This window comes from Balaenoptera acutorostrata, chromosome 19 (assembly GCF_949987535.1).
Source record: "Balaenoptera acutorostrata chromosome 19, mBalAcu1.1, whole genome shotgun sequence".
NCBI lineage: Eukaryota > Metazoa > Chordata > Mammalia > Artiodactyla > Balaenopteridae > Balaenoptera > Balaenoptera acutorostrata.
In genome coordinates this window covers 62,124,510-62,148,163 of record NC_080082.1, presented here as the reverse complement: position 1 = coordinate 62,148,163, position 23,654 = coordinate 62,124,510, and the positions used below count along the sequence as shown (strand labels likewise).

Sequence of the window (23,654 nt, the reverse complement as noted above, 5' to 3'; positions counted from 1 at the left end):
TCCCTGTTGTCTCAAATCATTTTTTGAACAACCTAAAAGTCTCCCCTGTCCCCCTAGAAACCTGAATAATGTAACATACATTCTCATAACACTTCAACGTTAATATCAATCTAAATGACCTTTAGTGGGGTCCCACCTTTTTCCACTGAATGGCTACAAGTACAAATTAGCAACGACAAAAAATATTTGGGGAGTGAATGTATGAAATTTCAAGTTTATCTATCAAACAAAAAAATTCCCATTGTACACTGTTCATTTTTAAGAGAAAACTGATGAACATTGATATTTTCAAATTATTTCACTGAGTGATTCAAGCACAAAAGAGAGATTTATGATTTTTAAATTTTCTAATATTTTGCATATGTGTACTATATTTGTATTTTCCCGTCATGTAAATCAAGGTGCATGCCTTGGGTTTACCTTGGACACAATAAAGAACATGAAGAGCTACATTCATGTAATGCATACTCATGGATGTGCAGCAGGTTTCAGGGAATGTTCAAAAAAAAACAAAACAGTCCCAATGTGGAGTCGCTTGCCTCCAGGACAGCAAACCAAGACTTAACTTGCAGTTTCACCCCTCCCAGGAATGTGACCTTAAATCAATCACTCTGGAATTTCCTGAACAACACTACAGATGTAATCTACAGGATAAGACCTTTGCAATCCCTCCCCCAGCAAAAGGTCACCTTGCCAAAAATACTTTTTTCTTCTGGAAATATCTTTTTTATCCTGCCTGGTTTCTATTTACAAAAGATTTCCATTTTGTACAGCTGCTTTGAGCCCCTCTTTATTTATTGATACTAGATGGGATGCACACTGATTCACAAATCACTCAAGAAAGCCAGTTAGTTCTTTAAATTTACTTGGTTCAATTTTTGTTCTTTAATAGAAGGCAGAGTCTGAAACACACTCCTACGGTATTTTCACTATAGCCGCATAAATATTCTGGAGCAGAGTTTGCGGAGGATAAGTCAGATACAAATTATGAATATATAATCCATAAATTGTATGTTGTTTGATTCCATCAGGGAAAGAAATTGTTACAGATTCTTTCAACCCTGAGAGCCTGATGATGCAATGTTAGCTTCTGTTATAAAGTACTAAGGTGGAATAAAACTGTGTTGGTGGAAGAAACATGATTCATCCAGGGTTATGAAAAACGATTGATTTTATTAATTAAACACCTATTTTAATCGATTCAGAATTAAACCAAAGCAAAATGTAATGGCAACAGTCAAATGTGAATCATACACATGCACATACTGTTTTTCTCTCACGCTAACTGCTCTCTCTTCAATTTCCAAGAAGAAGACTAATTTTTCATTGAACATACATATATACAACAGCTATCCCCATTCACTGGAAAAAGTGATCAGCTTTTCCTTTGTACTGTTTCTACCACATAATCAGTCCCTATGAACCTGTCACTCTCCTTCTGTGAAAAGCCCAGTTCCTTAATGTCCCTCCTGCTCTGTTCACGGCCAGTTGGTAGAGCATTCTGTGCTGTAACCCATAATGGCCTATCTACAGAAGGGCCTGAATATAGTAAGCATGATTAGTCATGTCACAGTTTTACACTATTCACTGCCACCCCCCAACTAATGCTAATTCACACACTACTGAATTTGATAATAAAGGGTCCCACTTTTACCAGGCAACATGGATGTGGATGAACTATATAGCTAATGAAGTCAGCCCCCTCATCTTATTCTTTCCCAAAGACCATTCTGAAAGGCCTGTAGTTAAGGCATAAAATCAACAGACTTCAAACTTCAGGTTGAAAGGCATTAAGAGCAACATAGCCTTTTCAAGAAAAGACAAATAATTAAATATTTATACACTGAAGGTAACGGGCCATTTCCACAAATGTCCTTCTTCCTGTCATACACGTCGTATGTTTTACCATACGTGACTTGTAATTATTCTGCTGTATGCAATATCTCAGATTAATCTCAAAGAACTAAAGACATTTGTTTCTAGTATGGATTCTCTGATACAGTCTGTTGTCAGAAGGGCTCAAAAATTTCCATATCATTATACCAAAGGTGTCAATACTTGATGAAAATCTTTACAACATTTCTTGCCACACACATTACATTTGTGTGGTTTCCCTCCAGGATAAATACTTTGATATCTAGTGATGAATGAGCAATAATTTGAAACCTTGCAATACTCACTGAATTTTTAAGTATGAAGTATTTGGTGAACACTCAGTTTAAGGCACAACACAAAAGCTTCGACACATTCATTACATCTGTAATGTCCTCTCCAGTATAGATTATCTGATGATTGGTGAGATGTGAGCCCTGAGTAAAGGTTTTTCCCATTCATGGCATTTGTGAGGTAGTCTCCAGAATGAATTCTTTGGTGAATGAATTTCTTCTCGAAAGGCCTGGTCATACTAAATACGTTTATCTGATTCTTTCCAGCGTGATTTTTCCAATGAAGTGTAACATGTGGACACCTGCTAAAACCCTCACTTAAAGTCTCTCACCAGTATGGATTACCTGATGGTAAGGTAGGATTGAAAGTAAACTGAAGGATTTGCCACACATTATATTTGAAAGGTTTCTCTCCAGTATAAATTCTTCAGTGGATATTAAGGTATGAATTCTGACTAAAGACTTTGAGACATTCATTACATTTCTATGGTTTCTATCTAGCATGGATTATCCGATCGTAGGTAAGGCTTTGTCACGTTGAAGACATTTGCATGACTTCTACCACTATGACTCTCCCATGAACTTAAAGTGTCAATTTTGAAGGAAGTCCTTCCCACCTATATTACATTAATATGGTTTCCCCTCTGTATTTATTACCTAATGTGTAGGGAGGGTTGAAATCTGAGTAAAGGCTTTTCAGCACTCAGTATTTTTGAGAGGTTTCTCTACAGCATGTATTCTACAATGAGTTGCAAGTAGTGAATTCTGACTAAAGACCTTACCACACTAATTACATTTGTAAGGTTTTTTTTCCAGTATGTATTCTCTGATGCTTTGCAAGGGTTGGATTTTGACTAAATACCTTGCCACACTCATTACATTTGTAAGGTTTCTCTCCAGTATGAATCCTCTGATGAATCCTGAGGTGTGAATTTTGAGTAAAGACCTTGCCACAGACATTACATTTATAAGGTCTCTCTCGAGTATGAATTCTCTTATGACCTGCAAGGTGTGAATTACGACGAAAGCCTTTGCCACAAAAATCACATTTATATGGTTTTGCTCCTGTATGGATCATCTGATGTCGACTGAGGGCTGACTTATCGTTAAAGGTTTTGCCACACTCATTACATTTGTAAGGTTTCTCTCCAGTATGAATCCTCTGATGTCTTGCAAGATATGAATTTTGACTAAAGACTCTACCACATACATCACACTTATATAATTTCTCTTGTGTGTGGATTAACTGATGTCTACTGAGTTTCGATCTGTAATTAAAGGTCTTGCCACACTCATTACATTTGTAAGGTTTCTCTCCAGTATGATTTCTCTGATGAATTACAAGGTCTGAATTTCGACTATAAACTTTGCCACATACATCACATTTATATAACTTCTCTCCTGTATGGATTATCTGATGTCGAGTGAGGGTTGAGCTGTGATGAAAGGTTTTGCCACACTCATTACATTTGTAACATTTCTCTCCAGTATGAATTACCTGATGCCTTGCAAGGGCTGCTTTCTGACTAAAGACTTTGCCACACTCATTACATTTGTAAGGTTCCTCTCCAGTATGAATTCTCTGATGAAATGCAAGGACTGCTTTTTTAATAAAGACCTTACCACAGTCATTACATTTGTAAGGTTTCTCTCCAGAATGAATTCTATGATGTTTTGCAAGGTATGAACTTTGACTAAAGACCCTGCCACACACATCACATTTATATAATTTTCCTCCTTTATGAATTACCTGATGTTTCCTGAGGTTCGAGCTATGATGAAAGATTTTGCCACACACATTACATTTGTAAGGGTCCTCTCCAGTATGAATTGCCTGATGACATGCAAGCGTTGCTTTTTGACTAAAGACCTGGCCACACTCATTACATTTGTAAGGCTTCTCTCCAGTATGAGTTCTCTGATGAATTGCAAGATTTGAATTTCGACTATAAACTTTGCCACACACATCACATTTATATAATTTCACTCCTTTATGGATTATCTGATGTCGAGTGAGGATTGAGCTGTGATAAAAGGTTTTACCACACTCATTACATTTGTAAGGTTTCTCTCCAGTATGAATTCTCCGATGACTTGCAAGGGTTCCTTTTCGACTAAAGACCTTCCCACACTCCTTACATTTGTAAGGTTTCTCTCCAGTATGAATTCTCTGATGAAGTGAGAGGATTGAATTTCGATTAAAGACTCTGCCACATACATCACATTTATATGGTTTTGCTCCTGTATGGATTCTCTGATGTCTTCTACGATTCGAGCTGTGATGAAACATTTTATCACACACATTACATTTGTAAGGTTTCTCTGCAGTATGAATTCTCTGATGAATTGCAAGGTATGCTTTTTGACTAAAGACTTTTTCACATATGTCACATTTATATAAATTCTCTTCTGTACGGATTACCTGATGTCCAGTGATGTGTGAGCCATGATTAAGGGTTTTGCCACACACGTTATATTTGTAAGATTTCTCTCCAGTATGCTTTCTCTGATGAACTGCAAGGTCTGAATTTCGACTAAAAACTTTGCCACATACATCACAATTATGTATTTTTTCTTCTGTATGGATGATCTGATGTCGAGTGCGGTTTGAATCCTGATGAAAGGTTTTGCCACACTCATTACATTTGTAAGGTTGTTCCCTGTGTGCCCTCTGGTCTTGTGTCAGTACTGAAGGATGCATAAAATCATTCCCATTTGTATCAGAAATGCTTGTTTGGACAACAGGAGAAATTGTCTGAAGTGGTGAAAATGAGGCACTAATGCTGATACTCTTGTCAGCTTGATTAAATTCATCAATTTTTTGTTCACTTTTAAATATATGCAGTTCATCCCGAAAGCTTGATGCAAGCCTATTTTCAATAGGCTTAATTCCTGCAACACTCCTACCAAGTCCATCTCTCTTATCAGTAGGATTTTCATTATGGGACATAGGAGTTCCTTTGTAATTTCTTACCTCATCTCTCTGCTGAGACTCAAAGTCAGATATATTTTCCTGGATTTCCCTGAGGTAAAAATGTTTCATTTTATTCCTTTCATGTCTTCCCAACATCACTGTTTGTAATACTTCTCCTCTACCAGTGTTTACTTTTAGTTGTAATTTCTTGATCACGTGTATAGGCGAGATGTCTAGAAGATAAAAGAACCATAAGTAGCCTATTCATTTTAATTCATAAATAAATGCTTCATGTTAAATACCTGATATTACACCAAAACTAACACTTATACCAAAGTTATTAACTTTCCAACACAGATCTTAAAATTTTTAGGAACACAAAAGGAATGATTCTTTACTAAAGAAAAAGTGATTAATTTTAGGGTACTGTACTTTCAAACAACCTATGCCAAAAATACTCACATAGGAATAACTTCTGTTAGCTATCAAAGAAAGTGTATATTTCCACCATGACGTGTAAGCACACACCAATTAACAGTAAACATACTGCTGTCTCATAACTGAGGAGAAAAGTATATTACATTATGCATATATTCTGCATACCTATTATTCATAAATAATTGCTAAATAGCAGATAATATATTGTAACAGTCAGTAATAAAAGACTAGTGGGAATTCCCTGGTGGACCTGTGGTTAGGATGTTGCACTTTCACCACAGAGGGCCCAGGTTCAATCCCTGGTCAGGGAACTAAGATCCCACAAGCTGTGCAGCACGGCCAAAATGAAAGAAAAAAAGAAAACTAGCATATTAATGAATAATCTAAATGAGTTGCAGATAGAATTGGGGAAAAAATATAGCATAGAGAAAATTAAGAATTTGATAAAACAACTTTTTAGAAAACAAAATATTTTTCTCAGTACCTCCCTCCTATAAAACTATGTACCCATGAAAAAGCATAAAACATCTAAAAGCCAATCATCTGTAAATCAAAATTAAATATTTATGAATAAAATATTCTCCATTTATATTTACAACCAATTAATGGAGCAATTCCCAACCTATGAAGTGCTCTTAAACATCCAGTTCATTGGCTCCAAAATATACATAACAAAGAGTGAGCAATTGGTAAATTTATTAACTACGGTCAGAAACGACATTGTTGAGAACAAATTGCAAAAAAGAAAAAAAAGCATACGATATAAAATGCAAAGGGATGTCAATAAACATGACAGACTATTAATATATCTTGATATACAAAATTACCTTTAGAGTCTTTACTAAAAACATGCACTATTCTAAGGCATCTAACAGTACTAATTTCCTTTAAATGGCTTGAAGAAACTTACCACAATTTTTCAAATTAGGACAGAAGACTCGCAGTTTTATGTACATGATCCCAACTGACACAGAAAGTAGTGAGAGAATACTCCAATAAAGACGTTAAAAAAATAAAAATTAAAAATATAAATAAATTTTTAAAATAAATTTTAAAAAAAAAGTAGTGAGAGAAACAGGATTTGAACCTGGACCTACAGACTAAGACAACATAACTTAAGCATGACTACCCAGACAAGCAGTATAAATTACATATTACAGCAAATTCCAAGAGTTTAAAAAGAAAACTTCAAGGGAGATGCAAGAAGACGTGAGCTGTGTAACTAAAAATGTTGTTCAGGCATCCCTCCTGGAAATGGTTTCTGGTTCATCACTGGAGATGTCACTCCACCTCATAAGCTCTCTCATTAAGATGCTTCAAAATTAGGTGTAGACGTAGAATGAACAATGGTGCACACACAGGTGACGAAAAATATGGCATCAACAACAATTTACTCAACAATGTCACAAATATGGGGATGTGAACTTGGACACTTTTCTTAGGAGAAATTCCTATACCATTTAACTGAGGCTGAAAGGGGATGGTCATTAGCATATATGAAACACTGTCACAGTGCCCTTGAGACATGCCTTTGTGTCATTCCACAAAACCAGAAAAAAGAATGTGGAAAGACTAATCGGCCAGGCTCTGATGGTATCCTGGAACATGCTGAACTCTCCACTAAATAGCTTGAAGTGGTGATTTTGTATGTAGCAGGAAAATGTTACAAGATATGAGGAAAACTATTCTCTGTAAGAATTTTCTGTTACCCAGTAAACCCACTCCATAGAGAGTCCACCAGAAGTTGTCCATTAACTAAGGGTGGATTATCACAGCAAACAAACTAGAAACATTTCAGAGCCTAGAACTATGTATTTCAAAAACAAAGTTATAGAGGCACAATCATACAAACTTAGAGGAGTACAAAGTCAGGAAGAGTATACATTTCCCAACTAGGTAGAGCAGTACAAGAGTGGAAAAATTGCAAGATATGTGTGTCAGATTCTGTAGGACCTTCAGATGGAACCATGAGCTTTACCCACAGATGCCAAAGTAAAACCCTGAAATATTCACATATTCACCTCATGAAAGATTGAGGATTAAAAAAAGGATCTCTCTGTCCATTATCTTTACAGTTTTCCTAAGTAAAAGTTACATAAGATCCATTCAAACTGGCTGTTACACACATCCTGCAGTTTGTGGCAAAAGCAGAACATAAAAAATGGCTGAGGGATCTAAACAAGCAGACAGGGCTTGAGACAGCTCCATGCAGGTTCTGAGGTGCCAGATGGAATAAGAGAGCAGCCAGTGTTTTCCCATCTTCTGATTACGTACCCTAAAAACATCAAATGTGGATGGAACTGGGCAAGGTTCAGGTATTGAGTCTGGAGGTATCAGCTCTTATCTATATGGACTGAGAACTGAGCTTCCAATAAAATCATGCCCTGAGGGAGAGATGAGTGGGCAAGAAACCCCAATAAAACAGCTCGCTTCGGACAACTGGCACTCAATTGAGCAGGAGGCTTTGGGGTCACTGGGCAGCAGGGACTCACTGCCAGCCTGCCAGACTCCCGGCCCGGTCTCGATCCTCCTGGTGGGCATTTCTCTGCTCAGGGCCGCTGCCAGCCCAGGACTGGCAACCTTTTCTGCTGAACATCCCTAGGCAAGATACGAGTGCCAGGGAGGGGATGGGTTCCTCCCTCCACAAAGCACCTCCTAGCCCGTGCTGGGCATGTGCCAGGAATGGGAACTGGCTTTCAACTTTCACCGCAGGCCACCCTTAGCCAGCAGGAGCACACTGAGGAAATTTTACCATCATGTGCAATGCATGAGAAAGTTGACTGTTTTTCCCCCTGCTGCCAACACAACAGACATCAACAAATGACACTCATAAAACATGATACTATTAAAAAGAGAAACAAAAAGCAGCCAGCATCACGCTCCTCAAAGTGAAGCAACAACCAGTTCACGGGAGCCAGGTACGGAGTGCTGTAGATCATGATAAAGACTTTGCTTTTGTCTCTGTAGGAGCTGCAGCACCACTGGAGGGTGAAAGAATACATTTTACATGTTGAAAGAGTGATAAGTTATGGAGAAGAAAAACTTCCTCTGAGGGTTCATAATAATAAACAACATTGGTATTCTCATAGAACTCTCCAACAAGAGCGTTCAGAGTTTCTCAAACACTATAAATAACGAGGCTTCCCCTCAGCCCTTCTGAGATCTGACCTATATTCAAACTTTGATACATCCCCAAAGGCATTCACCTCACTATCTACAGCCTAGGGCTCTTTCTCTTGCTACAAAGTGGGTAAAATATTCAGATGAGAAACAGAAATTCCTCCAATTAAGAACAAAGAAACATGATTTGCTGTGGGTTTTCCAGAATCCTAGTTCTTTGTTCACCAGAGGATTGAGGACATTACCAATGGGTCTAGAAAAATATTGCAAAAATTCATCCACTACTTGCCTCCTTCTGAATACACAGGGAACAGTATAATATGCAGAAACATAGCTCTTTTCCTAGAACTCCATAATCAAAAGCCCATGGGTAGAAAATAGGAAAGTGGGTATATCAAAAGTTTGCCATAACTACATAAGCTCTGGAACAACCCCTGATGTATCATGAAGTGCGCAGATCATCAGAGGAAAAGGTAGGTTTCTACTTCTGATGCCATATCATGAAGCGTTTCACGTCTGAGTCAACAGGGATTTCAGATCAGTCAAGGAAAACCGGCTCAAATGAGGCACACAAAGGAAATGAAAAGATAGCATGGGAAGATCCCTACTTCTAAAGGGAAGTTATCCTCACCCAGGGAGAGCAGGTTCCTGTAGATTTCCAACATCACGTCCCTGTACAAGGCTCGCTGAGCAGGGTCCAGGCATTCCCACTCCTCCTGAGAGAATTCTATGTCAATATCCTTGAATGTCAACTGTTCCTGAAATGAAAATACATTTCACCAAGGGGCCCTGAGGAGAGTTCTTATTTGCACACAAAATGACAAGAGGAGAGGGGTAAGGATGAATTCAGTTGAAGTATGTTTCTGACAAATCCACGTAAAGGTATTTAGAGCAAATTATCAGTCTCTAATTTTAATTTCTTATGCTTTTTCACGAGATTATGATATCCTCCAATTAATGTGGATTTTTCATTTTTGTGGAAAATATATGAAATACATACAAATAAAATTCAATAATGGATTGTCTATGCAGAAGTATTACATATTATATTTTACATACTGAGTGATATTCAATATCTAGATGAGCTATAGCATGAGTGGTGTCTTAAGTCCACAGTGGCTTTAAAAAAAAAAGTCAAAATCTTAAATTATGATGATGATGGCAACAGCAATGACTAATGGTGGTTGAATACTTCCTATATGCAAAAAACTACTCTAAAGGCTTTACAGATGTGAGCTTGTTATCAACCTAATAGCTCTTTAGAGTAAGATCTGTTCCCATCTTACAGAGGAGAAAGGTGTCAGAGACACTCTGAGAAACTCAACTGAGGTTAAGAAGCTAAGAAATGACAGAGCAAGCACATGAACTAAGGTGGCTGGGCTCTGGAATTGAAGCTAAAGAAGCAGAAAATTTAGTAACAGAAAGAACAGTAAAAGTACACTGACAGAGGATTCCCGGAGAAACCCTGAAAGGTCACTACAGATGTGGGCACACACAAAAATGTACATAAAATGTTAGTAATATTATTACTATTTAAACCATTAAGGGAATTCCTTGGCAGTCCAGTGGTTAGGACTCTGCACTTTAATTACCGAGCACCCAAGTTCAATCCCTGGTCATGGAACTAATACCCTGCAAGCTGAGCAGTGCGGCCAAAAAACATATAAAAATTAAAAGAAAAAACAAAAAACATTAACAGGAGAGTGTAGAAAAAATTCAAGGCCATGGAATATATTTAAGATACCATCTCAACTGAAAAAGATATTTTACGTAGTAATAAAATCATGATGTCTTTTATCAAACCATGCACTTGAACATTCATAAACTCTTGGATAAATATGTAAACACACAATTAACTGAAATGAGAGTTGTCTCTGGACATATTTTTGCATCATTTTTTTCATCATCAATTTTATTCAAGTGAATTTCAGCATCTTTGGGACAATGAAAACGTATCAGCTATAGTAAATGGTACTAACATGAAAAAACAGGATACTTTAACTCTGATCTCTATAGATACCTATATTCAAAAATATAAATAAAATTTTATCCACTAAAATTGACATATGAAGGTATTAATAAATACAAAACAGAGTTAACAAGAACATGTCACCATATACCATAATCAAAAGAAAACACTTGATGCATTTCCTCTGTAACTACCCTGGAGTGAAGGGGGCTGGCTAGGTCTCCTACCTTTTGCCACAGTACAATGTGCCTGAGTAGAGGCAACTAGAAGAAATGACAGGAAAAACAGAGAACAAGAGTGAGAAAAACAGAGAAAATGTGTCAGAGAGTTGGAACAGTTAACGTTCACAAATCTGAGGAGATGGACAGGCAAAAAGTTAAAGGATGGAAAAAGATATTCCGTCCTAAAGAGAGCACAGGTGACTATATTATACCATACAAAATAAAGACAAAAGCTGACATGAAACAAAGGATATTATGTAATGATATAAGGTACAAATCACCGAGAAGATATAAAAATTATAAATACATATACATATAACATTAGAGCTCCCCCCAAAATGAAGTAAATGTTAATAGAGATAAAGAGAGAAATAGACAGCAGCACAATATTAGCATGAGACTTCAACACCCTAGTTTTACCTACAGACAGAAACAAAAAGAATATCAATAAGGAAACAGAGGACTTAAACAACAATATAGGACAACTGTACCTAAGAGACATGTACAGAACACTCCACCCAATGACAGTAGAAAACACATCCTTCTAGAGCACACATGAAACATTTTCCAGGAAAGACTACATCTTAGGCCACAAAACAAATCTTAACAAATTTAAGAAGACTGAGATCATAAAAAGTATCTTCTCCAACCACAATGAAAAGATACTAGAAATAAAGAGCAGAGGGAAAACAGGAAAATCCCCCAAATGAGGAAATTAAACAGCCCATTCTTTTTTTTAATAATTAATTAATTACTTTATTTATTTATTTATTTATGGTTGTGTTGGGTCTTCGTTTCTGTGCGAGGGCTTTCTCTAGTTGTGGCAAGCGGGGGCCACTCTTCATCGCAGTGCGCGGGCCTCTCACTATCACGGCCTCTCTTCTTGCGGAGCACAGGCTCCAGACGCGCAGGCTCAGTAATTGTGGCTCATGGGCGTAGTTGCTCCGCGGCATGTGGGATCTTCCCAGACCAGGGCTCGAACCCGTGTCCTCTGCACTGGCAGGCAGACCCTCAACCACTGCGCCACCAGGGAAGCCCCAACAGCCCATTCTTAAAGAAGCAATGGGTCAAAGAAGAAATCACAAGGAAATTTTAAAAATATTTGAATGAGAATAAAAACGCAACATACTAAAATTTATAACATGCAGTCAAAGCTGTATTAAAACAAGAGTCAACGACTTCCCTGGCAGTCCGGTGGTTAAGACTCTGCACTTCCATTGTAGGGGAAGTGGGTTCGATCCCTTGACAGGGAACTAAGATCCCACGTGCTGCATGTCACGGCCTAAAAAAAAAGGTCTACAATGCTAAATGCTTACAACAAAAGGGGGAAAAGCGGGACCTCCCTGGCGGTCCAGTGGTTAATACTCCACGCTTCCACCGCAGGGGGCATGAGTTTGATCTCTGGTCGTGGAACTAAGATCCTGTATGGCGCACAGCATGGCCAAAAATATAAAATAAAATATTTTTAAAAAGGAAAAAGATGTCTACGCTGCTGTTCAAGAAAGTACTGAACGTCCTAGCTAGAGCCATTAGACAAGACAAAGAAATCAAAGATATGAAAATTGAAAAAGAAGTTAAAATTGGTTTTTTTCAGGTGACAACGTTTTATATATACAAAACAAAAAGATTCCACAAAAAAACGACTACTTCAAAAGAAAACTTTACAAAAGTTGCAGCATAAAAACATCAGCACACAAAAATCAGTTGCATTTCTATACACAATGAATATCAAAAAAAATTAGAAAACAATGTTATTTACTATAGCATCAAAAGAGATAGAATACTTAGCAAAGGGGGTAAAAGACTCGTACACTGAACACTGCTAAACGTTGCTAAAAGAAATCCATGCAGATACAAATAAATTAAAAGACACCCTGTACTCATGGAATGGAAGACTTATGAATCTTTTTTTTTAATTTTTTAAAATTATTTATTTATTTATTTATTTACGGCTGTGTTGGGTCTTCGCTTCTGTGCAAAGGCTTTCTCTAGTTGCGGCAAGCGGGGGCCACTCTTCATCGCCGTGCGCGGGCCTCTCACTATCGCGGCCTCTCTTGTTGCGGAGCACAGGCTCCAGACGCGCAGGCTCAGCAATTGTGGCTCACGGGCCCAGTTGCTCCGCGGCATGTGGGATCCTCCCAGACCAGGGCTCGAACCGTGTACCCTGCATTGGCAGGCAGACTCTCAACCACTGCACCACCAGGGAAGCCCAAGACTTATGAATCTTAAAATGACAGTATTACCCAAAGTGTTCTATAAATGCAACAGAATCCCTATTAAAATTTCAATGGCAATTTTTGCAGTCATAGAAAACATAATGCTAAAATTCATAGGGAATCTCAAGGGACCCCAAAAAGCCAAAATACTCTTGGAAAAGAAGATGGAGGCCATCATTTTTAGATTTCAAAACATATTACAAAGTAATCAAGATGATGTGGTACTGGCAGAAACGCAGATACATAAAACAATGGAGCAGATTAGAATACCAGCAATACTCCTTGGTATATATGAAAAATGTATTGACATGGATGCCAAGACTGTACAACAGGGAAAGGAGAGTCTCAATAACAAATGGTGTTAAGAAACTAGATATCTACTAGCAAAAGAATGAAGCTGGAACACTGCCTGCATCAAAGGTAGAAACTGTGTGTCAAAGGATGCAATCCAAAGAGTGAAAAGACAATTTCTGAGGAATGGAGGTATGAAAGTGATTTAAAGAATTTCCAACTGTCAGAGATTTAGGCTGATTTCATAGTTTAAATTCGATGATGGACTAAAACACATTCTACCACTGATGTCTGTCTCTGAACTGACCATTTCCATTCCGTATTATTAAGATTTTGACGTCAGCTACATTTAGTTTCAATTGCCTTAGAAAAAGCCAGAACAAATTTCTCCTAATTGGTCTGATATCCAGATTTTACCAGGTATTGTGCATATTAAGACCTGACTTCTACATGCAGCTTTTTTTTTTATAACATCTTTATTGGAGTATAATTGCTTTACAATGGTGTGTTAGTTTCTGCTTTATAACAAAATGAACCACCTATACATATATATATATCCCCATATCTCCTCCCTCTTGTGTCTCCCTCCCACCCTCCTACATGCAGCTTCTTTATCCCGGTTTATAGAGCGTGGACACTGCATCCACATGGGACCCCGAAACAATTCCTGCTGCCCAACAGCTCTGACACCACGTCTCCAATCCTGCCCAGGACTACGCCCAGTGGAAACCATTGGCTCTCATCATCCAGATCACTCTGTCATAGGGAAATGAAATCTAAGAGGAGCTGACAGGGACTGAGGGAAGGCTCTTGATGACTGTGAAAGTACAAGTGTCAACCAGGATACTTCAGAGTCAAACAAGATTAGCGAGTCCAAAGAAGGGCATTTCAGAAAGAACAGACTGAGAATCAAATGAAAATATGACTTTACCTGAGAAACAGCCATTCCTGACTCCCTTTCTTTCCTCCCCCTCCTCTTCCGGGCTTCTTCCTCAGGCAACATGAGTCTTTAGAGGACAATCCTGAAAGATGAAAACATGCTTAGAATCAAAAGACCCCATTCCCATACCACAACCATAAACAGAAGGAAGATCTCTCCATGTGGAACAGAGACAGTCCCCTGCTGCCCACTGTCCCAGGAGGGGCTCAGGACAGTAAACTCCCACACAGAGACCAACACAGGAGCTTCCCACCCTTTCCTTCAGATCAGGCTCCCCTCCTGGTGAGGCCCCCACATACACAGCAGCAGCGGGCACCTCAGCTGGACCCGACGACCCCCTGCAGGTCACAGACCAGCCCTGATCCATCCCCACGCAGAGCAGAGCCCCTCAGCCTCAGCCCAGATCTCAGCCCTCAGGAAAGGGGGGACCCAGAGTCACAATGCTCAGTGATGGATACAGAATGGAATCACCTCAGACACTTTAAATACTATTGAGGTAGATCTCATACCAACTATATGAAGGGAAATCTCTGGTCAGAGGGTACAAAACATGTCTATACAAAACGCCTCAACAATCTAACGTGAAGCCTGGGTTGAGCAGCGCTCAGAGAAGGCAAGCCCAGCACACCCAGCACTTTAGTTTTCTTCTGCAGCTTTACTGAGGTACAGGTGATAAATAACAATGCTGTCCATGTGAGGCACACAATGTGATTATCTTACAGATGTACACACTGTGTAATAATTATCACAATAAAGTAATTTACCCTTCCATCAACTCACAATTACCCATGCATGTCTGTGTGGTGAGAACATTTAAGTTTTACTCTCTCAGCAAATTCCAAGTATATAGTAACACAGTATTAACTACAGTCAGCATACTGTACATTAGATGTCCATGCTGTACTTATTCATTTCACAACTGAACTATTTGTAACCTTTGGCCAACATCTCCCCAACTGCCCTACCACCCAAGTCCTCATAACAACCTTTATACTCTATGGCTCTATGAGTTTGACATTTCTAGTTTCCATATAAAATGTGTGTCTTCTTCAACCGAAATTATGTTAGAAATAATAATAGTAATGCCAAAATGTCATAATAATAATTTATGGCTGATATAAATTTCTATACACACTCATTTGTCAACAGACATTTTGGTTCTTTCTACATCTAGACTGTTGGGAATAATGCAATAATGCTCATTGGAGTGCAAATATTTCTTTTACTGGAATGATTTTGTTTCCTTTGGATATCTAGTCACAGGTGGGTTTCACAGATTGTGTGCCTGTTCTTTGTTTAATTTATAGAGGAAACTCCATATCACTTTCACTAAGAGCTGAACCAATTACATTCCCACCAACAAAGCATAAGGGCTCCCTGTTCTCTGTACCGTGTGTGTGTGCATACGTGTGTGTGCACGCGCATGTTTTGTTGAGACAGGTAGGGAGAGGACAGTAGAAGAACCAATACTGGCCCGGGAGCAAGAAAGTAGCAGCTACATTTTCCCAAGGATGTGTCTCTGGAATGCAGATCACTGTGGTGTTGCTGGTACTCTGATTCTTGGAACAATCTTTCCTACATCAAAGAACTTAATGGCCCTTCTCAAGTTGTGCCCACAGACACATACCTACCAGAACCTCTCTAATGAAAACGTTCTGCCATTTGAAGCTTACTACTCATAATTTCCCTTCTGGGCTCAAGTAAACGTACAAAATCTCATAAATCCAACACAGTCTCCATATGACCCATATTCACTCATCCTGCTATAAAATACCAGAAAACATTCCAAACTCTAATAAATCATGCCTGAGGGCAAAATACATATGAGACACTCAAGGAACCACCAGACACAAAACACCATATTTTTATTCAGAGTGGCCACAGACCAAACACTGATCTCATAAAGCTATATATAAAAGAAAGATGTTTCCGATGATGCACATGCCCCAATGAGAACCTGTAACCAAGAAGGACCCTATGGGGACTTCCCAGAACAGAGCCCCCCCTCCTCGATGCTCTCTGCCTGCCTTTTGTCTGTAGAAAACTTTAGTCAAAGAAAAAATTTAATCATAGAAGTGAGAAAATGCAGAAAGAAAGGAAAACAGTCAAGCAAGACAAAATAAGAATACTTTACCCATTAAACAACGTCAATGACCTTTAGTTCCTCCTCAAGGACTATAGATAACATTCTGAGCCCTGTCCTTTGAGCTGTTTTGCAGATACTGAAACCCCCACCAGGTGAAAAAAGTTAACTGTATGCTGCCCATAAGGATGTAGACCCCAGACTGGTTAGAACCAGAAGGTTGATGATGTTGACTCCCACTTACCTCACCAAGCCATCAGAAGAATGTCCACGAGCTGATCACGCACCCCACAATGTCCCTCCCTCATCCTGTCTTTAAAAGTCTTTGGGGCTTCCCTGGTGGCACAGTGGTTAAGAATCCTCCTGCCTCGGACTTCCCTGGTGGTCCGGCGGTTAAGACTCTGTGCTCCCAATGCAGGGGACCCAGGTTCAATCCCTGGTTAGGGAACTAGATCCCATATGCAGCAACTAAAGACCCAGCACAGCCAAATAAATAAATAAATAAATAAAAATTAAAAAAAAAAAGAATCCGCCTGTCAATACAGGGGACACGGGTTTGAGCCCTGGTCCGGGAAGATCCCACATGCTGCAGAGCAACTAAGCCCGTGCACCACAACTATTGAGCCTGTGCTCTAGAGCCTGTGAGCCACAACTACTGAGCCCGCGAGCCACAACTACTGAAGCCCGTGCACCTAGAGCCCGTCCTCTGCAACAAGAGAAGCCACTGCAATGAGAAGCCCACGCGCCACAATGAAGAGCAGCCCCCGCTTGCCACAACCAGAGAAAAGCACGCACACAGCAACAAAGACCCAACACAGCAAAAAATTAAATAAATTAAATAAATAAAATTTAAAAATTAAATAAATAAATAAAAAATAAATAAATAAAAGGGCACAGCCCCTCCTCAGGGTTTAAAAAAAAAAAAAAAATTTCCCTGAAAGCCTTCAGGGAGTTCAGGCCTTTTAAGCACGAGCTACCTGGACTCCTTGCTTGGCACCCTACGATAAACGCTGCACTTTCCTTCACCACAACCTGGTGTCAATAGATTGGCTTCACTGCACGCAAGCAAGGGGACCCAAGTTTGGTTCGGTAACAAACCCAACATCTTCCAGGAAAACATTCCAAATTCTCTTTTGTATCTTTCACAAATCTGAAACTTTCTTCATCTGCAATCCCAAATACTAAATAACACTGAAGTATCCTGAATCCCTCCTGTGACAGTGGGCAAATGATCTCTGCAATTTTTCCTATATTACTACTCTAGAAATTGCATGATGATTCTTAACCTCCATAACACCCAAGTCGCCTGTGGAACAGATGCTGTGGGGCACCCTCTTGAGTCATCACCTAAGGACAAGGCACCCATCTTCCTGCACCCAAAGATCCCTGTGCACTCAGCTCAGGCCACACTTTTAACCACAATGGAGGAAAATGTTTCTCTTTGCCTAAATCCACTGTCTTCATTCCTCCTCACGTATGGCCATGAAATACCAGATTAAACCAATGCATGGAAACCTCAGTGTCAGCAGCTAGGTCCCAGGGAACCTGAGCTAAGACACCCTGGCACCTCAAACCATGCAACGCACCCACAACTACCCATAAACCCAATTCCAGGTGCTCCAGCCAGAACTGAAACACCCTTTGCCAGCAGTTCCACACACCCCTTGACCCCACAAGGGACAAATGCAAATACCATTCATTGGGCTCATCTTGAAGTTCCCACTTGCTGCCATATCCCTCCTGCAGACCACTATAGGCTCCCCTCTAATTCCCCATTTTTCTACCTCTTCATGCACTCATGGGAAAACAGGGCTAAAAGGCTAAGGACTGCTCAGCAAAGGAATCGCAACAGGAATATTCACAAGCTACCTCCCAAAGAACACTGGGCATTCACTTGACCTTCAGTATGAAGGTCAAAAACTGGCCCCCAGGATTCTTGTCTCCTGTTCTCTATACTCACAGGCAATTAAAAACTACCCTAGCTGTCTGAGGGGGGGCTCCTTCATGCCCCATTAGTTTCCAGACTTCTGCCCACCCTTAGCAGAGTGAAATCACTACCCCTGACTCTGAGCAGATGACCTGCTGGAAGGCAAAGCTCCTGTCCAAGGTGGCAACTGGCCCCTGGATGGGCACAGCCTGGAACACTGGGGGCTACAGCAGAGCAGTGACACGGCACACTAACCATGGGGACACCTCAGGACACTGCATGAGGACGCCAATTCTGTATGGCTTTTCAGGACTCCCTACATCTTTTGGCTCTTATTTTGAGTTCTTAAGTAGCCACATGGGGTAAGGATCAATTACAGTTGAAATATTCAAAACAAACATGGGAACCATCCTTATCACCTACCCTGTTCACCTGGTCTTCCCTGAGGGTTCTTTAGCCCAACCCACAGTCTTAGCATCTAAACCCATCCCCAGAGGGAGACGCTGCAGCCATCCTGAAAGGAAGAGAAGCACTGTACTCCTTCAATGGAGGGAAAACAAGAAAGACTCCAAACCAATAGAAAATGGCATTTCTCGGGAGGGAGTGGGGGGTGGGATGAATTGGGAGACTGGGATCGACATATATACACTACTATATATATAATAGATAACTAATAAGAACCTGCTGTATAAAAAATACATAAATAAAATTCAAAAAAAAAAAAAAGAAAATGGCATTTCTGATGACGGTGACTGATACAGAGGCAATAAAACCTGGTCAACGTGACAGAGATTGTCCGGAAGGGATGGAGAGACCTCTCTGAGTCTAATCCCGAAGGAGCACAAAGGGCCTGAGCCACTGGGATTTAAAGGCAGAAGGTAAGAATGGGAACTAAGATTTGAGAGAGAAATGGTTTTGGTGTTTGGGAACACCAAAAGGTGAATGGGACTGGGGTAAAGTGAACCATGGGAAAAGAGCCAGATCCCAGGATGAGGCAGGAGACATTAGCGGGGCCCTGAGGATGACAGAGGGATGCGTAGCAACAGTGAGGAGTTCGGATATTGTCCTGAGGACAAATAAGAGCCAGTGGGGGTCTGAGTGGCAGAATTGATATAAACTCTCTTCAAATTTACACTTAACGCAGAAAAATACATCTGACTATGGTCACTTCTACTCTGACCCTATGTTCTTGTTTCCATTCTAGCATTTTGCTTGTTTTTCATTCTGGGAAGACAGGGACCCATTCAAATTTCTAAATAGAACTGGACACTCCTCTATAAAAAGAACTGCCACGGGCTTCCCTGGTGGTGCAGTGGTTGAGAATCTGCCTGCCAATGCAGGGGACACGGGTTCCAGCCCTGGTCCGGGAAGATCCCACATGCCGCGGAGCAGCTGGGCCCGCGAGCCACAATTACTGAGCCTGCGCGTCTGGAGCCTGTGCTCCGCAACAAGAGAGGCCGCGATGGTGAGAGGCCCGCGCACCACGATGAAGAGTGGCCCTGCTTGCCGCAACTAGAGAAAGCCCTCACACAGAAACGAAGACCCAACACAGCCAAAAATAAATAAATAAATTAATTAAAAAAAAAAAAGAATCATGTGTCTGAAAAGCAGTGACCTCAATTTAAAAAAAAAAAAAAAAAAAAAAAAGAACTGCCACACACAGACACAGACACAATTTGGCCAATCATTTCAGGGCTCAGAGTTACCCAGGCTGAGAGTTTCTGGTCTAGTCTCTCACCTCCATGTTACAAGTGGGCTCCCTGAGGCCCAGAAGGGAGACACGTATGAGAAAGTCCGGGTTGAGTGAACAGAATTAGGTGGAACTGAATCCTGAAGGGGGATCCAGAAGGGCCAGTGGGCAGAGTTTGTCCTTATCATCCTTCCAACCTAAAACACCAGGACCATCTTTCATTTGCCTCAGCAAAGGAACCTTCTTTTTCAAGGTCTGATCTGGTACCAAGCATTTAGTTCTTCTTTTCCAGAAGACTGCAGTAAAATCTTTTAAACATGCAGATTTGCAAAAATATACCACTGGTGAAAAAAACATTGGAAAGAGTCAGGTTAGAAATCAGCTCTGAGCAAACTTCATCATGAATAGAGGGGCTCTGATGGAAGAAGGTTCCAAGTCACTACACCCAATCCTTCAATATTTGTAGAGAACAGTCAAGAGGGACCTGAGGGAAGCAACTTCCTATCACCTCATAGCTCACTAACTTAACAGATCAAATACAACGGAAAAAAACTGAATATTAGACTAACTGGTTAAACTAGGTTTTAACTGTTAATATAAAAGATGATTGACATCTTAACATCATCTTAATTCATCACAACAGTCTAAAATTATTTACTAGTTCCCAAAGAACTTTTCCAATACACAAGATAAAGAGGACACAGGAGGCAGGCCTCAAACAGACCTTAAACACATTTTAAAAAGAAGTATTTTGTGAATTCTTTTAAATCTAAAATTCTGGTGTGAAAGTTAAAAAAACTGAGAATATATCATATTTAGAAAAGAATCGCATGAGTTGATTATACAGGACCACCAAAGCTTATTTCAGAAGTTTATAATTACTTACAGAGAAGTAGAAATTTAATGCACCAAGATTTATTCCAAGCTACAAAAAGAATTAAATGTAAAAAAAAAATGAAAAAAAAAAAAGAGAAAAAAGTGAATCCATTAGAAAAAAAGTCACTTTTAATGTTCCTTCAAAGAGGCACCATGTTGTAACAGAGTCAGTCATTTCTTGCCCCACTTCTCTTCCCTGTGCTCTACCTCATGCCAGGAAAAGGAAAGGGGGTGACCCACAGCTGTCTTGAGTCAAGTCACTGCCCCCTGGCTGAATAGGGACTGGAGATGGAAGTTATCTTCTGATACAACTGCAAAATGCACAAACCTTGTAAGAAAGTTTTCCAATTCTCACGCTCATCTGTATAATTTAAGCCAACAAATTTTAAATGTACTACATTCTGAAACCACAGATCATACATCACAGCGTAATCATCCACATCCAAACAACTCACCACCCACCTGGATCCCATTTCCGCTCTACCTGCACTACGAGGTGTTTCCATTTCATTCTGTTTGTTCGTCTCCCTATATCATCTCTGTGTCTCTCTTTTTGCTCCCCTCCGCTCTCCTGCTGTTCCTGCCCTCCTCTCTATTTCCTCCCTCACACCTGGCCTGCCCCACTCTGCGACCTGTTCCCCCTCTTGATGCTCTTTCTTCCCCCACCTCTGCTCCCTCTCTGCCCTCCGGGTTACACCCCTTCTGTCCGTGATACACTCCCTCCCTCCTCACTCTCTGGCACCCCAGGTGGCTATGGTTCCCTGGTGTTCTTCTTTCTTCCTCCGCTGTTCTCTCTCCCAGCACCACGATGCTCTAAAGACCATGGTTCCACCTCATTTACCCTCTTTACCCTCTCCCCCCGCTCTCTGTGTGAAGGGCCTCATCACTGTTGCCTCCCTTCCTACCGCTGAATCAGGGCCCCTCTATGTTTTTCTCTAAACTGTGGAAAACCCTCTGTATAATTCACTTCTTTATTTTATCCACCTGTTACTTGCAAGGCTTTTACTCTCTTTCATTTTACTGTCTCTTTACAAGTCCCTAAGCCAATCCTCTACGTCTCTATTGGTTCTCCCTCATTCTTTTCTCATCTCAGTTTTTCTATTCCTCTCTCAGTCGCTCTCTGTCTCAGCTTCTCCTGGTCCCCCTCGCCCACGAATATACAGGGATGGCGACTGAATAAGATGCCCGCCTACTGGAAAAACACATTTTCCAGCGGGGAGACCGAAGAACATTGGGTGTCACACGTCCGGCCCAGGTCACCTCCTCCTACGCGGGGTGAGGGGAAGGGCTGACTACGAAGGAGAGGCCTGCGGAGCAGAAGCACCGGCCTGAGGAGACGCGAGGACAGAGGGGTGGGGAGGGAGGGAGGGGGTCTCAGGAGAGGGGCGGGCTCTGCAGAATCCCAGGACCAGGGAGAGGACGCGAGCTCTCCGGGAGCGGGGCGGCCGGCGCTGGCCTCCAGGGGCCGAGGGGGCGATGCTGCGCAGCCGCGCATCCACCTCGCGGAAGAGGGCTTTACAGGGGGAGGGCAGGGGCAGTAAAGGGTTTTATGAAGGAAAAAGAAGCGAAAGGCGGTGTCTACCTGGACCTAAGGCAGAAAAGCCAAGGGCTCCGGGACCCACCTCAGAGCGATTTCAAACCCAAAGGAAAACACCACACCTGTGACGGCGACGTCTGGATTTACTTGGGGAGGAAGGCCGGGTGCCGGCATTCTAGCTCCGTAGTGACTCCCAAGATGCTGAGGGTGGGGCATGGTGGACGACGCACCACAAATTTACACTACAAAGGAGAAACTTACCTCCTGGAGCTCGAGCTCCACGCCGAGCTCTCTGCTTCCGGTTCCGTAAGAAACTGCGCACGCGCAGAGTTAGAGGCAGGGCTTCCGGGGGCGGGAACTGAGTGGAGCGCGACCGCGAGGGGCGGGGCAAGGGAGCTTACGTCATCGCGGAGATCGCCAGGGGCGTAGTAAGGGGCTGAGGTATGTTACTTCCCGGCGCTTTGACAGTGCCGATTTTAAGTTACTATCCAGAAGTTTTATGGTAAAAGCTTTACCGATGTGTGGGCCACTGATGTCGGAAAACTAACGTTTCCTCCTAACAAGTTGAAACGGCTTCAATAAAAAGCTGTTTTTCCCAGCAGTTTGCTCGCATGCCCCGTTCCGGAGGCTCAAGCAATTCAGAGGTTGGGAATGTGGGTCTCCAAGTGGTAGCTGTGGGGCAGTGGTTGGATCTGGGAACATTTCCTGCAGTTAGAATTAATTGAACCAGTTTGAGGAAACAAAAGCTAGGTTTGTCTCTTTATTACAAACTAGAATGAGAAATACAAAATTCTCCCTAGGTAGAATGGTCCATTTCATACTGACATCCTGCAGAAGCGCTCTTCCGTTTCTATTCCTCATTCAGCCAGGAGACCAAATTCAACACTCTGCTCAGGTCCAGAGACTCAGGGACAAAACCTGGGGTCTGAGACTGGAGAAGTAAGGCATGTGATAATGTTCCTAACTAACAATTGTTTTGAAAAAGCAATGCATTTTTTTAAATTGTTATAAATTGCATTGGTCTTTCTTTCGGCTAAAGTGTTTTATTTGCCTTTTAAAACCACCTCCCCCCCTCCCCCAGTTTTATTGAGATGTACTTGACATACATCACTGTATAAGTTTAAGTTGTACAGCATAATGTTCTTACATATATTGAAATAATTACCAAAATAAGGCTAGTGAGTATCCCATCATCTCAAATACATGCAATAAAAAGACAAAATATATATATATATTTCTTTTTATTAGAACTGCATTATTGGTACTT

General features: G+C 40.9%; 2 protein-coding genes across 2 annotated transcripts in view; one reads left to right on the top strand and one right to left on the bottom strand.

Annotated features, from left to right (window-relative positions):
* The window catches only part of LOC114235400 (zinc finger protein 665-like), a 427,904-nt gene that overhangs the window by 145,852 nt on the left and 258,398 nt on the right, over positions 1-23,654 (top strand). The window lies entirely within an intron of this gene.
* LOC103013066 (zinc finger protein 665) lies at positions 1,154-22,699 on the bottom strand. Its single transcript, XM_057533490.1, has 5 exons — positions 22,649-22,699; positions 14,266-14,356; positions 12,778-12,991; positions 9,269-9,395; positions 1,154-5,312 (listed from the first exon to the last, which is right to left on the bottom strand). Exons 3-5 carry the CDS (start codon positions 12,952-12,954, stop codon positions 2,956-2,958), a joined length of 2,661 nt encoding a protein of 886 aa, XP_057389473.1. The 5' UTR covers positions 12,955-12,991; positions 14,266-14,356; positions 22,649-22,699; the 3' UTR covers positions 1,154-2,955.